At 40.8% G+C, this 16008-nt stretch overlaps 1 protein-coding gene across 3 annotated transcripts in view; it reads left to right on the top strand.

Annotated features, from left to right (window-relative positions):
- The first annotated feature begins 690 nt into the window (after nucleotides 1–690).
- LOC116318379 (cAMP-specific 3',5'-cyclic phosphodiesterase 4D-like) overlaps nucleotides 691–16008 on the top strand; it is a 104375-nt gene continuing 89057 nt past the window's right edge. For 2 of the 3 annotated variants that reach the window (XM_039598791.1, XM_039598794.1), the window contains exons 1-2: nucleotides 706–863; nucleotides 11300–11350. In XM_039598791.1, the coding sequence (XP_039454725.1) occupies nucleotides 11336–11350 (15 nt within the window). In that variant the 5' untranslated portion in view covers nucleotides 706–863; nucleotides 11300–11335. Of the gene's footprint in view, nucleotides 864–11299; nucleotides 11351–16008 lie in introns of all 3 variants that reach the window. The other variant, XM_039598792.1, reaches the window with a different exon arrangement.

Raw genomic sequence — 16008 nt, forward strand, 5'->3', positions numbered from 1 at the left:
TAGCCAATCACATGGCAGCAACTCCGTGCATTTAAGCATGTATACATGCTCATGACAACCTGATGAAATTCAAACTAACCATATGAATGACGTAAAAATGTGATTTAAGTGATTTTGAACATGGTTGTTGGTGTCAGATGGGCTGGTCCCAGTATTCCAGAAACTGCTGATCTGCAGGGATTTTCCCACGCAGTCATCTCCAGGGTTTGATTGTGCAACAACCGTGTGTCACCCTCTCGTGTCAATACGGACCAAAAATCTCACAGGAATGATTCCAGCACATTATTAAATCTATGCCACGTATTAACTGAATTATGAACACGTGTTAATGCAAAAAAGAGTCCTACCCAGTAGGCCTACTAGCAAGGTGAGCGCAAACTGACAGAGTCCATAAATCGTAGTTTTAATAAAAAAAGTGGAGAAAAAACAGAACCATATCACCGCTGATAAGTTTAAGTGACCTAAATAAATGACAGATAAACAAAACGGAATCAGGTGTACGTGCCAGATCAATGGAGTAGTAAAAAGGTACAAAGGCGCTTCAGCAGCCAAGTGCAGCCACCTGCACCGGGCGTGAAGCTGGCTTGCTGAATCCAGGCTGCTACCGACCTCGTGGCCGGCATAGTGGGCTTGTTTACGTCTCGCGGCTTCGCTTCCTGCCATGTGATCCGCTGGCTGACGTCGCAGTGACGGAAGGGCACGGAGCTCTGCATGCAGCAGAGTTTGAAGTCTAAAAGTAAGTGACTAATTTGCAGCAATAAAAATGGAAACGGGCGATAAGTGCAGTAGTGTTACCTGAGCAGGTTCGAGCAGTATTTCACTGTAAAGGCAGACGAGACGAGACAAGACGGCGGGTCGCTGCGGTGAGTTTAAAATAAGACTTTAACTTCCAGACTAACTGTAACCTGCACCTCAGATGCGCTCAGATGGGTAACTCCTAAACAGCTTTTTAACGGAGTAAACGGACGTTAAAGACTTCAGGGCTGACAGTTTTCTCATGAGAGAGGACATTTAGAAGAGCACCAGTTTCCCTTTCACACTCAGACTCTTGCGGTGGCGATCAGAACCCTGCCCAGATACGCATTGATTTCAGAGCGATCATAAAGAAAATAACGTCGCCTCTGATCAAATATAACACACTCATCTACTTCTAATGATAGTAATTCTGTTTAATAAAAAAAAAGCAAACAAACAAAAGCAAATATAAAAAACCGTCTACTCCATAAATGTTTCCATAGACGTTCTTCATTGTAATCATGATAACATTCTGTTGTAGTAGTATAGTACTGCTCTGTTATATGTCAATAATACTGTGAAGTGCAGGATTTATTCAGCAGTTCGAGGGGTAGTTTCAACTGTGTGTGTTAAACTTTCTGAATAATTCATCTTCCCCAGCAAAGCCACAAGGAATGTTCCCTCCTCCCTCCTTCTACCTTTATCTCCTTCCTTCCTCCATATCTGCTTCCTTCACTCTCTCTGTATGACCCCCGCACAGACACTCAGAGCGTCTTCCTAGTTTTCACACAGATCTTCCTTTCCTTCTATCTGTCTCTCTTGCTTTCGCCCAAAAACTGAAAGCAACAGCTGAAATGCTATCTCGCCTGATCATCACCTGTCGTTATCTCCCTTTTCTTTCTGACTTGTTTTCTCACATACAAACGCATACTTTCCAAGCCACGAGTTACAAGGAAAGCAGTCTCGACATCCTCATGTCTCAGCATGCACACTTGTCTTTGCTGTAAGCTTCTAATTGGATCCTGCAAATGTGGGTGATTTCTTATTTCTCTGCTGCATTGCTTGTACTTTGTTTACTACTACCACTTTGCAGCATTTTGGTGCCTTCCTGTAAGTACTATTATAATTACAATGCTCATACAGATGCATGCAGCTGTTACCGATTAGGAATGACAGATCAGAAATTACTTTTCTAAATATTTGAGTTTTTAGAGAAAGCCATGTTTTCCGTGTTTAACTCTACTGGAGTATGTTTTGTGTTTCCTTTTTAAACACCACAAACAAATGCTCTACCTTTACAAAACCGATTTTTAACAATAAAGTCGTGTGCGCTTCCATTTTCCCCCATTTCTGTGAGAATTTTTGAGTTGGGATGAGTTTTTGTTGGGTCAGCAGTGATTCTCTCAGCCTCCATCCATCAACCCATTAACAGGAGTGATAAGGTCTCCCCAGTGAGACATGTGAGAGAGTTTTTCTCTGTTTCAGAGCTTTCATTCATACAAACGGCTGAGTTACATAATTCTACAGTTTTCTTCTTGTTCGGTCAGACCCGTTTTTCTGTCATGGGAAACTCTTGAAATCCTGCAGTATCATCAGTTTGAGAAACACAAACAAACAAGGAAGAAAATGCAGAGTGATCCGTGCCAGCTGGAGTCATTCGAAGCAGCTTAGGGTTCAGCGTCTTGCCTAAGGTCTCCTTGAATAAATGAATCCCGGGCCCTAAAGTTAGGGGGCTGTATGACTGGAGGCACAGCCACCCGAGTGAGACCGTTCTCTCTGCATCCATTAGATGGCAGCCTGCCACACTGCTAATCTTCCTGCCTCCTGCTCTCCTCCTCTGAGCAGACTCACAAAGCTTGGGCCTGAAACTGTATGACTCACACTGTTTGACAGAAAAATGAGATTTGTCTTGTCACTTTATTAGAATTGACAATGGTGAGAAGAAGAAGAGGAGGCTTTGGGGAGAAAAAAAAGAGTCACCGTGCCATTTATTGATATCTGACTAATGTACAGACTTAATTTTATCAGCAGCATTTCTTTCATGTAATTACTATTCTTAGGAATTACGTCGGTCATGACTTGATGGTGACCTATGTCACATTTATTGCTAGGATGTATTTGCGTCATTTTTCAATCATTTTAGATCAACCTCTTGATTTGGGTTATAGCGCAGTTTGTAAGTCATGCATGGTTATTGCACAGACTTTTTCTGAGTCTTATCAGCCTAGATTGAAAGAAGCCTGTCTGCTATCTGCTGTGCGTCACCACAAATACCAGCATCAGAAGACGCCTTGGGTGTTCACTTTATGGTAGCAAGATTGGAGGATGTATAAGAAGGTGCCGCCGCTCTTATAGTTAATCATTACATGCTGTGCTGTACAAGAGTGGGGAGTTCAACTAACGTGCAACGTGCGATCTTAGTGTAAAATGAGAGGTGTTGATGCTGGATTTATTTAAGCGAGCGGAGAAATGTGCGCAATATTTTTATGCATGATTGCACCGAGTAAAAAGCGTAACACTCGATCTTGTTATGCTCACTTTGCCTGATAGCAGACAGAAGTTGCAACTTGTTGCACTTCCACCTTCAGTCTGGCGTCGCTTCCAGTCTAACTGATGTCTGCATAGAAAGACGATCTCCTTACTCCTTGGCCCAACCCCACAGTTTGACAAAAATAGTGACGGGTAATCGTCAGCCGTCACCCAGCTTCCATTGGGTCAGCCATGTGTGGTTTCGGCCCAATTTTATCTGGCAATCCTGGACCATTAACTCAGTGGAGTGCAGCGATGCAAAGGTCTGGAATTAATTTTCAGCGTCTTTAAGTGGTTTAACCTTTCTACCACGCCTGCATTTAATGAAGCACTTATTAAACAGTCATCTGGGCTCTGAGAGTCTGCCAGCTACGCTTATAAACAGAACCATCTTCCAGCACACATTATAAATAGCCATTGCAGACAATTGCACACATAACTGAAAATGCTATTCGTGGTTCTATTCAGTAGTTTTGTCAGGGAGCCCAGCTTTTTAGAAAGTTGATAGCTAACACCTTACTTGGGGTCAGGGTGTTCCCAAGTAAGGATTCACAAGAGATTTGTGCCTGAGAAACCCGTCATCCTCTGAGCTGAAAGTCATCTCCTGGCAAGTAAAAAAGCCACCTGACATTATTTCAAGAAGTGACAGATTGCCACAAATAGACAGACCTTTGAGGAATTGTTTCTGCTCTCTACCAAAAAGCATCTTGAAACCAGAACATCAAAAAAAAAAAAGAGGAAAAAAAACCTCCTGTCGGGGTGCCTTTCAAAGGGCAAAGGGTTTTCAGGTCTCAAGAAGGTCATTTTTACCCTTTTGTAGGCAAAAGCAGATAAAGACTGCAGCATCACAGTGAGCTCTCCAAAGATTAAAAAATGTGGAAAGATCCACTTGCAGTTACAACCTGAGATGAGAATCCTTCTGTCACAGCGTCTATCTTCAGTGATTCTCAATAACAGGCCTTTTTCACAGCACACATATTCATTTGTCATGCAGTTGTAAAGTGGAAGCAGCTATTTTGAGCGTAAAACTCCCATTCATTTTTCTTTTTTCCAGTAGGTAGGATTTCATGACTCACACAGAGGCACCTCTGCAGCGCTCTTGGTTGAATCATCGGTGCAATTAAAAAATATATTGACTGTATAGGAATCTGTAAATTGGAGGTGGGGTTGGTAGTTGGGGGGGCATTTAACGATCTCTTCCAAGGTGCATTTTCATTGCAAACTGCTGCTTTTTAAACCTTGAGATGTGCCCTAACGACACGCACACGCTCACTTTATTGTGTTGTGCTATCTTTGGATGATGGCTTCCCCTCTATAGAAATTTTAACTGGATCTCCACACTTTCCTCATCTATCATATTTGTGGTTATGGTGGTGTAAAAAATACACTCAGATACAGCAAGTGGATGCAGGGATGATGAAGGGGTGGAATCAGCGGGCACACACGTCACAGGGAAAATTTACAGCTCAAATCGAGAAGTCGTGTTTGGTCTATTGTTTGAGGATAATGAGGCGTGCTACAGTTTGATCGGGCCATCTTATTTCTGGTAATAGTGGCTCTGTTTTATTCAATAACGAGGTGGCGTCTGTCATATCAGCACCCTACAACTGATCCGGTAAAATGGGATTCAACCTTTCTTGCTGTGATGTGTGAAAAAGGCCCATAAACAAGTTCTGGTGTACATCAAAACGAAGATCACATCCTCAGAACTAGTCCACATGCCCAGGCCCCTACTGCCTTGCTCATGTTGCTAATGACCCCAGTGCCTGCCCCTGTGGGTGGTGTCTTTCAGGGAGAGAGGCCTGGCTCCGGGCATGGTCAACCAGCTCCATTTCCGGCATCTGGTTAGGATGATTCCTGGTTGCCTGTTTTTGGAAGTGTTCCTGGCACGCTGAGAAGAGACCCTGGGGTAGAACCAGAACGCCTTGTAGTGGTTATATTTCTCTCAGGGGAAAGTGGAAAGTCTGGTGGGGAGAGAGATGTCTGGATTTCCCTGCAACATGACTGTGGATAAGCAGAAAATAATGGATGTGTGCATCAGAACAGATAGGGATAGGTCTGAGTTTCTGAGTAGTGTAGTGTAGTACTTTCTCTTAAACCGGTAAACTGAATACACCTACATTTTGTGTTTTTGTTAACAGTCATACCTGCTGCTTTATTACTTGTAGCTTTACACACAGCACACTTCACAGAATTACTGCTGTCTAACAAACAGGAAAGCCAGCATCACGGAAACTTTAGACATCATGCACTTTCTCCTTTTTAATTAAGTTTAAAGTGAAACTATCATACTATTGTCTGTGCAAAACCCACAAACTCTGATAGTACGTGTGTGTCTCAGAAGAGTTTCCTGTTTAGATTAATGATTAATATGCTGAGCACAGTTTGTTTTTCTCATTCTGTACATTCCCATCACTTTCATCTATCAGAATGCGCACGTAAGCACGACGGCCTTTGTAATGCTCCTCAGTCTAATGGCTAATTCCACGTCTCTGGCTCAGAAACTTCAGATGTGTATGCATGTTTTATGGGATTGCTAAAGGTGCAAGGAAAGAACAGTGCCTTGTGGACAGGAGGGCTGTTCACTGAAGCAAAGGTCCAGGCTGGGCTAGAAAGGAACATGCTGGTAGAGCATTTTGTCTGACATTGCCGCACTTGTCTTGTCTTGAGTAGCAGCACTGGAAGATGATGTAAAAATTAAAGGCATCCCGCAATACGATATTATCACAGTACTTTATTCACAACTTTTTACTTTTTGCAGTATGCAGAGTATTGCAGTATTGCAATAACACTCTCTATCTATCTATCTATCTATCTATCTATCTATCTATCTATCTATCTATCTATCTATCTATCTATCTATCTATCTATCTATCTATCTATCTATCTATTCATCTATCTGTCTGTCTGTCTATCTATCTATCTATCTATCTATCTATCTATATATATATATATATATATATATATATATTGCAATACTTTTTTTTTTTTTGCTGCAAATTGTATCCTGAAAGTTAAACTTTGTCACTGTTGGTTTGATCCAGTAAGATAAAGTTATCTCAATTTAGTCATTTTCCTGTTGTTCTAGCAAAATTGTTGTTGAGCTTGTCAGGCGTACCAACACTGTCACTAAAACCTGCCATAAATGTTGATATAAGATAGAGTTTATAGCTGCAGGGAGGGTGCTGTCCTATTTTTACGAGCGTGACTGAGCCATTAGCTTGGCAGCTCTGTCAAGCTAAGTGTGTCCAGTGTTGGATGGATGGTTTTTCAATTGAGTCAGTTTAATGTAAGTCTGCTCTGCTAACATTATGCACGAGATGAGCCCTCTGGTTTTGTAGTATTCCCAGAGTATTCTCATTTATTTAATAAAGTAAAAACATTTGGCATCCCTGCATAAATACAATATTTTCAATTCAATTCAATTTATTTTATTTATACAGCGCCAAGCCACAACAACAGTTGCCTCAAGGCGCTTTATATTGCAAGGTAGACCCTACAATAATATATACAGAGAAAAACCCAACAATCATATGACACCCTATGAGCGAGCACTTCGGCGGTGGCGGGGAGGAAAAACTCCCTTTAACAGGAAGAAACCTCCGGCAGAACCAGGCTCACCACACAAAATATTTGAAAAGTATGTTGTCTTGACTTATTTTTTTCTTCTTCCACCACTGGTAAAAATAGGCCATCTTGGATATAGAAAGGTCAAAATGTAAAACAATTATCTAAAAGTAACATAAAAATCATTTTTATTGGCAAGTTTGTAGACAAATCAGGAATTTCTGTGGTACAGAAATAGAATATGGAATATACGAAATTTACAGTGTATATGTAATCTATTCATCTCTATGTAAATATTAATATAAATGTACACAGTAGGAGTATGTACTAACTACTTCAGATATTAGAATGCAAAAGAAATTGTTGAGTGGGGTGCAAAATGTGAGAAGACCATAACGTGCAAAGCACTCATACTGAAGTTTAGTAAATGTGTGAAGTAAGTGTGAGCAGTGAGCGGGGTGATGTTGGGTTCTTGGTTTGAGCCATAGTGTCTTCACAGTCTCCCTCTGCTCATGTGAGCTTTCTCCAGCAACCTCTAGCAGTCCAGTGATGTGCATGCTAGGTTCCCTTGTGATGTGAGTATGTGGGTGTGAATCAGCCCCAGTGTTCCTATCAGCCAGTGTAAGCTCTATTCCCACTGTGACCCCAGTTAAACACGCTGTTAAGAAAATGTTGCACTGTGTTCATGTGAAATGCTGCAGGAACAGTCACCTAAAATGAGCCGCAAGAAGATTGAGCTCCATCTCTGTCGCCTCTCACCTACACACACCTGGCTGGTCGCAGTGTGAAGTGAGTGCCAATGCTAGATTGTCAGTTTGGGGGAAAATCATAGAAATAGTCAGACACAATCTGAAAAGCAGCTCAGACTGGCTTCCCAAATGTGGGCATGCAAGGGGCTGGAAAATCACAAGAAAACAAAAATTGCAATGCATGCTTTGGCAGGGCTAAAATTTGCAAATACGTAGTCTTTAAGCCAGAATTATAGTGCACATGTGCACTGATCAGTTTCATAATTCTATGAAATCAGCACAGGAACGTTTTCAGTTCTGTGGCAAATTGAAACGGAAATGTACGAACTTGAAACAGAGAAAACTTCTGTGTCATTGAAACAAAGAGCACAGAAGAAACAGTAGTTGTGACTCCAGTGTAATCATAAATTAGTCACATTTACCTGCAGAGATAAACCAGAATTTACTGTCATACTCAGCAAAGACAATTAGTCAGTTTTTACTTTATAACACTTAAAAGCAATAAAAAATGACAATGTTCAGCTAAAATAGGGTAGCAACACATATTTGCTGAGTTCAACTCAAAAGAGTTGTATACATTTATATGTGTGTATATATCTACATAGATAGATAGATAGATAGATAGATAGATAGATAGATAGATAGATAGATAGATAGATAGATAGATAGATAGATAGATAGATAGATAGATAGATAGATAGATAGATAGATAGATAGATAGATAGATAGATAGATAGATATGGTGCAATACTACTATATATAAGTAAACATGTGAAGCTCTTTGATGAAAGCTAGTCCATGTGTGTGAAACACAGTGTTTAAATTATATGTAGACCTGTGCTTTCTGGATCTTACAGTCAGCAGAAAATAGGACAAAAGTTAGACTGATGGGGAGAGTTAGCGACACAGAGGAAAGAAATATTCAAAATCTTTGGTATTGATTGGTTCTGACACCAGGAAAAAATGTGTTCATATTAGATCCTGGGTGTTCGCATGTGCCAGCTCCACTTCTTAGTAAGCTAGGTGCTACTAAACATTGGTACTGACAGTTTCTACACATATTGTCTGGACAAACATGAAGCCGAGCGGTAGATTGAATTTTCTATTACGGCCCAAAGGGAAGTTTAATAATCCATGATCTTCTTTCTCTCAAACCGACTAACAGCAGGAATTACAACAGCTCAAACTGGTGCTTGAAGCACAGTTTTCCAGTCCAGCTCTCCACATCTTGTCCCCCTGAGCTACTGCAGCTTGTAACTGACAGGCGTAATGGCAAAGCCGAGCGGCAAAGAGTAATAATCCGATGAACTCTAATCCAGTCAAACGCTGCTGGAGGACGAAATGGCTTGTGTGGCGTGCAACTTTAAAAAGGCAGCAGGATCCTCTGCTGAGGTGATGATTTTACCAATTTTACACATTATGAGGAACACTTATCCGTCTTATGGGCTCAGGAAGAGATAATGTTACAGTGATGGAGGAGCAGAGTTTAATCAGGAGATTTCTGATTTCATCTTTAACGCCCAGACTGCACTACAAACTGGAGGTTTGAAAGAGGCTCCAGAGGGTGAATGCCATTTATGCTGTGATATGTTATGGGGAGTGTAAAGACTCGGGGTTTCGGGAACTTGACCTAGACTCACTAGCCACTATACTGGGCCATTACTGACCACGACCTTCTTAGTAGTCAATAACGGACCCCCTGCATAGATTCATCAAGGTGCCACATACATTATTCAGGGAGTTGTGCTGCTGATTTGCCAGCTGCAAATCCATCATGTGAATCTCCTGTTCCACCACATCCCAAAGGTGCTCTGTTGGAATGAGTTCTTGTGACTGTGGAGGCCATTTCAGTACAGTTAACTTATTATCACGTTCAATAAACCAGCTTCAGATAATCTGAGTTTTGTGACATGGTGTGTTATCCAGCTGAAAGCAGCTATCAGACGATGGTTACACTGTGATAAAGAGATGGACAGCAACAATACCCATGTAGGCTGCCAAGTTTAAACAGTGCTCAAGAAGTCCAAAGTGTGCCAAAAACTTTCCGTCTTTACAGATCACCATCAACCTGAACATTTGACACAAGGCAGGATGGATCCATGCTTATATTTTGTTTACGCTAAATGTAGATCCTGCAATCTGTACATTACACCACAAATCGAGACTAATCAGAGGAGACAACATTTTCCAACCTTCAGTCAGCTGGTGTGGTCGAGGTATGGAAACTAGCATTCAGAGATGCTCGTTTCCATGCCTCGGTTCCAACAAGTGATTATTTAAGTCACTGTTGCCTTCCTGTCAGCTCAAAGCAGTCTGATGCTTGGTTCAAACTTTTGAGTTCTTGGCCTATGATTGGTTGATTGGGTGTTTGCATGAACAAGCAGTTGAACCGGTGTACCTAATAAAGTGGCCAGTGAGTGTGTACCACAGTAGAAAAGTAAAAGTATCTTACTTTAACCATTAACTAGAGTTTAGTTAAGTTTGAGGTACTGGGAGTCACACACACACAAAAACACTGAATCCCAACGCCAAATTAATGTTATCTTTTTTAAAGTCATGTATTTATTTTTTATTACCTCTTTACTTTAAGGCCGCCTGATTTATTTTAGCTGGTTGTGTACGTCCTCAGAAAATTAAAGCGCATGGCTGGAGGTGTTTTCACAAAGTAAATTCAGCAGCAGTTTTGAATCATTACAAGTTTTAAGAGAAGTTTAAAGTGCTCATCTGCCTGATATGCCATCTAAAGTGATTGCAGCGCTGTTTCCTCCTGTCCCTATCTCAACATCAACAATAAAACACAAGAGTAGGACAATGGTGTCTGTTTATGTGGTTTCAAAGCTGATTAGGCCTGTGTCACTTGCTAGATGTACTATTTAATCTTACAGGTAAAAAACACATTTGTTGTCTCCTGCACAGTGCATGAAAAAAAGGAAAAGAATCGGTGGCTTAAGAAGTACAGCAGAGTCATTTGATTGAAAAACATCTGTAAATACACAGTGTGTTCTCTTAACTGCGTAACTGGCAGTAATAAAATAACATTTGTCGGCCTGAATTCCACCCATAAGTTTATGTGTTGAGTCTAAATATTTATTCCTGAATATGAGATATTGAGAAGCAGTTTGAGTCAGTTAGAAACTGCACCCCAGCCCATTTCCAATTTTTTGATTTATCATAGTTTATATGAGGCGCTGAGGAATGTCCATGTCTGCTAATTTAATCGGCCTTTGAAGGGGAGACGGCACATTTTGTCCCTGCTGTTGTTTGTGTAATATTTTCTGTTTATTGTGCTAGGTTTTATTTTTACCGCAGCATCCTTGGAACCCACGTGGGCTGAACACTCTGCGAGAGAGAGAGTCAAGAGTAATAATACAAAAAATCAGCACTTCAAAGTAATAAAAGTGCTTTATCATGCTCTTTTCTGGCTGGAGAGAAAAGCTCATTAGGCCTTTTGATGCCTCTGGCATGCTCACCGATCATCAGCACGTGGTAATGCCAGGTGCTGTTAATGAGTCGCGTGAAGTTCAACAATATTTTTTTATGCTTTTATACTTTAAATCTCTTGTTTTTATTAATGGGCTACTATATTTGATTTCTCTCATCTCTCTTTGGAGCCGAACCCCTTCTGTTAATGATCAGCTTGGACTTATGTTGAATGTAATAACAAGTTTGATGAGTGTCACTTTAACACCGCCTCTCTATTGTTTGTTTCTTTCTTCCAGCTACTGTTTGGCTGTTGCAACGTTCAACCAGCATCAATGTCTCGGCTTGAGGTAAATAATTTGGCCCTTTTCTTTGTGCACACACAGAAATGCAAACACACCCTTTCTACTTGCCTTATCAAGTCTGTTGACTTTAGCGATAAGTGTATAATATCCAAACCTCATTGTGGCTCTGTTGCATGTGTGACACAGCACCTTCCTGTCAGATGATGACTGGTTTGGACTGCCCCACAAACGTAAAAAGGTTTATCTGTGCTTCAGGGCTTTGTTCGCAGTTAGTTAATAAAGACACTGAGGAGGGGGACCGCTAACAAACGCATGCACATTTAAAATCAGTTGAGCGTAGAGAGAATCAAAAAAGCGAGAGCTTGCTTCAAAAGATCTTAAACTGGATTGCAGCCACACAGAAAGGTTTAAAAGTTACACCGGTGAAAATTGTTAAACTCCACAGAGAGGTTGAGTTAATGCTGTGAGATTATTGAAAGGTGATTTTCACACTCACTAAAACTTCACAGCAATTCAAACTGAAACATTTCATATTTCCACCTACTGACCTACCTAACATCCGGATGATCTGTTGGGTTTGGATTTTAATGCAGAGCAATTTTACACCTCAAGAATAAGAACAAGAGTAAAAAGGTTGAAAACTGGTATTTTGTATGTTTTCTGAAGCTTTAGTTCCACCTTTGTCTAAATGACACCTGCAGCGATAGAAGTTAGTTCACAAAGCCGAAAACATGAAAGCAAAGCAGTAAATCCTGTTAGAGTCAGTAGATTGTAATGTAATTTGTCCAAGGACGTGGCCACGTGGCCACAAAAACAGGCACAGAGATGTCTGCGCGGACCCTCATGCTCACTGTCTGATAATGAAGTTTACTTAGTAACTCAGACCTGAGGTTAGAAAACGTTTGTTTTTTTGTTGTTAAGGGTTTTTTTGGTGAAGTTGGACGCTTTCAAATGAACAGAACACTTAACATGTCAGCTCTGACAGATAAAGTTGATTTCAGGTCGGTCCCAGGAGTATGCCTCAATTGTTGGTGCCCCATTTCCATCGTACTCTGTGTTTGCAGAGGGTGTTTTTCTAAATGCACCATATGTTTTCTGCAGTTGTCCTCTGCAGGCTCTCAGGAAAGCCACAGTAACATAGCACCTTTTACTTGAGGCTTTACAAGCAGTGTTAAGGTGTTTTCTGTGCGTTCATGTATACACACACACACACACACACCCAGCAGGGCAGCACTGTGCAAGGTGCTTTCCTGCCATCACTATCAGTATCCTGTCCAAGAATACTTTGGCACACTTTGAATTTGGAATTGAACCAACAATCCTGCAATTAAGCAACTGAGCACAGACTCCTGTGCTCAGTGCTGAACTGCACACAGGTACAGTTAGACACCAAAATCAGAGCTTAGTTGTGCTCACATCAAGTGATCTGTTACGGAAAGCACACACACATGGACACACACAGTTGCTGCAGAGCTGCACTTGGAATAAAACGACTCTCAACAACAAAAACAACAAAGTCTTTTTCCAACAGGTGGAGGTGGACATCTGTTACTGGCCTCCTTTTTCCTCCCGACTATCACTAAATCCTTATCAAAGAGTAAATTACTGGGCTTCTTTTGCTAAAATTGTAAGATTTTGACCTCATTATGCAAAGAGCTTTCAGATAACAGATGGTATCCTACTGTAAAACAAACTGCAACATCTCCCTGTGTAAGTGTTATTTAACCCTGCATGCAGTGCTTGCTGTAATATTTTTAACACTAAGCTTAGAAAAGTAAAATTGCTCTATGTTTGAATCCTGTTTACGGTTGACTAAATTACAGACGAACAAGCTGCAAAACACTAATCTCAGAAATGTAACCACCCTACAGCCTCTGGCTGTAGCCCCTGGCTCTCATGTAAGTTAATTTTTGAAGTGATGTCTGGAAAATTCCAGCTTTCATGAAAACATCATGTTTTTCTATCTGCCTGCAGAGTTAATCATGACATACACGCACCCTCAGAGGCAAAGAGAGGTGTGAGGGGGAGAGGTCTGATTGGCTCTATTTCTGGAGCGATGCTAATCGCGCTCTTTGCACCTCCAGGTGGCATTAAGCATACAGGTGAACGTTGCCAGTTCTGCATCAGAGGAGCAGATTTCCTCTGGCTTTCTGCAATGATGCACACATCACAGATCACACAATGGGAAGGTTCGCTGAGCTCCCCTACCCTCACCGTTATGATGGTTGGATTCAGTATTCATTTTCCCATTTTGAGAAACGGCATTGGCTGTGATTGCTTTCATGAGTGCAAGAAGGATCAGCGTGTCCTGATGACACGCTCTTGTTATCCCTGATTACATCATTGTGCTATTAACAGGATGTGATGTGCGTGTGCTGTTTCTTTATGTACCTGTGTTTCATGTGTGAGAGCACAGTGCATAGATGCTGTGCTGTGAAGAGCAGATGGGAGCCCAGTGAATCGTGGGATACCTGTGGCGTTAAGCATCGGATGCTTGTTGGTCCGTGGTCAGAGCAGCAAGGTGTCTGGCCTGCTACAATTAGCACTCTTAACACATGCTAATACACATTTTGAATATCAGGTCCTGCCTCCCTGTATGAAACCCCCCAATGTGAGATTATCTGACACTTCACAACTTTTGTTGCCATTTTTTAAAATTTTATTTGACCTGGGCATCTGAATTTGTTCAAATACTGTGGCAAATATACGTCCTTCAGTCAGTCATAAACAAAGCCTGCCAGATCCTAAATAACGCACAGCGTCCTCCTGATGAAGAATGACACGCTTGTTTGTTATGAACACCAGGAGATGGATTATGAACAGCATTCCAGTGTTTATCTGGAGGAAAGTGATTGGTTGAAGGGGTCCAGAGCCAAATTACAAGGAGCTGTCATGTGACTGACACGCAAGCTTTTGATTGACTACGGTTGATGCTGATTGCCTCATTTACGCAACAGGCTAATCAAGTCATTTGCCTAATCAAAAGCTAGACAAGCAGAGAGAAACAGAAGGGCCTAGATGTAGTTTCAGTTTATAAAACAAATTATAAGAGCATAAACCCAGAATAAAAGCCCACACAAACTATCACAATGGAAATAAATTTGCCAGCAAGACTTGCTCGAAAAGCCACAGCAGATTGCAGACAGTCTTTCTTTGGATCTTTCCACTTGGATCATTTTAACAACAGCACAGAGTGTAATACTGAGAAATTCAAGCTGTCCCAGCTCAGACTGAAAATGTTACTTCAATGTTCTGGGTAGATTCAAATTTATAACGTGTTGTGATATGTGTGAAACACCACATCATGAGCAACCATATGCATGAGATGATGTCAATGCAGCAGTATGCTTGCTGATGCAGTGGCGCAGCCAGTGGTTCCTCTTTTTTTTGAAGTGTAAATGACCAGAAAAGTCTTTTTTTTTTTATTCTTGCTGCATTGATCTAGAAGTGTGCCTCTCAGTTTGTCAGCTTACCATGACTACAGCTGGGTGGTAGTTACATTAAAGCACACTTGTTACTCCAACCAGCACTATGTGGGTCACATTGAGGTTCACAGATTTCAACTCATCACCTGCAGCTGTTTTTATAACCAGTCTGGTTTTAGCTATCAATTTTCATCATTCTTAATAGACAGGGAGACAAATTATCTTAAAGCGCTAAAAAAAATTCCCCAGTTCAAAAAGAAATTAGCTGGTGGTGACTCATTTGCTTTCTTGGCCTTACTGTACAGTGGAAGTCTTCAGTGGCTCTTTGAAGGCAATTATTGTGAAGAAGAAGTGGAAAATCTTGAGTTTTCTATAACAGCCGACAGTGACCAAACTTATTCTAGTACATACTGTATTGTAGTAGTACTAGAGTATTGCTTGGCCACTGTTGGACTCAGTTAAACTGAGAAAAGCAATGCAATTTTTGCAGGTAAAAGATATTCATATACCGTTTATATGCTAAAAAGGAGGTTATTTTAGCCTGTTGCTAGGCGGTTGCTAGGCATGAATCATAAAAATTTTTTATGGATGAGATGTTATAGGATGGCGTTGCAGGTGTATTAAGGCTAAAAAACATCATTTTTGCTAGTTGCTAGGTGGTTGCCAAGCAACGTGATGACATGATAATATCTGATATAGATGAGAACCTTCAGGGTCCTAAGTTGTACCTGTGTGCCAAGTTTGGTTGCTGAGTCCCTGAAGGTCTTGGCGGACTTCATGGACAAAGGTGAAAATACACAGATATATAATATTATTGTATTTTATATGATGCTTAATATTACTGTTTTCCAAGCGTCTAGTCATAAATTGAAGTGTAGACAGGTAAAAGGTTAGGTGATTTAACCTTTTAGCACCTTGAATGTCTGTAAAATTTCAACTACTTGAAAAGTTAAAAAGATATTTCAGTACGGATTCAAGTGGAGGGCTGGGTTCAGATTCGTATTGAGAGTTTTGCATTGTGGCAGGTTGGTATTGATCAATCACAGATTTGTAAATTTTAAACTATTAAACCAGTAAATAAATATTATTATATGAACTAGCTGATCTCCTTGAAAGATGAATAAGCTTGAGCTACAAACAAATCTGTATGTAGCTCAAGCTGCAGTTTTAGGCCCAGTAATTTTTTTTTGTACACTGGAAGCTTTAATGCACGACTGTTGATTTATCAGTTCTACTGTTCACTACACATCCATCTGTACTTAACACTGAGCTGTGTTG

This window comes from Oreochromis aureus, linkage group 15 (assembly GCF_013358895.1).
Source record: "Oreochromis aureus strain Israel breed Guangdong linkage group 15, ZZ_aureus, whole genome shotgun sequence".
NCBI lineage: Eukaryota > Metazoa > Chordata > Actinopteri > Cichliformes > Cichlidae > Oreochromis > Oreochromis aureus.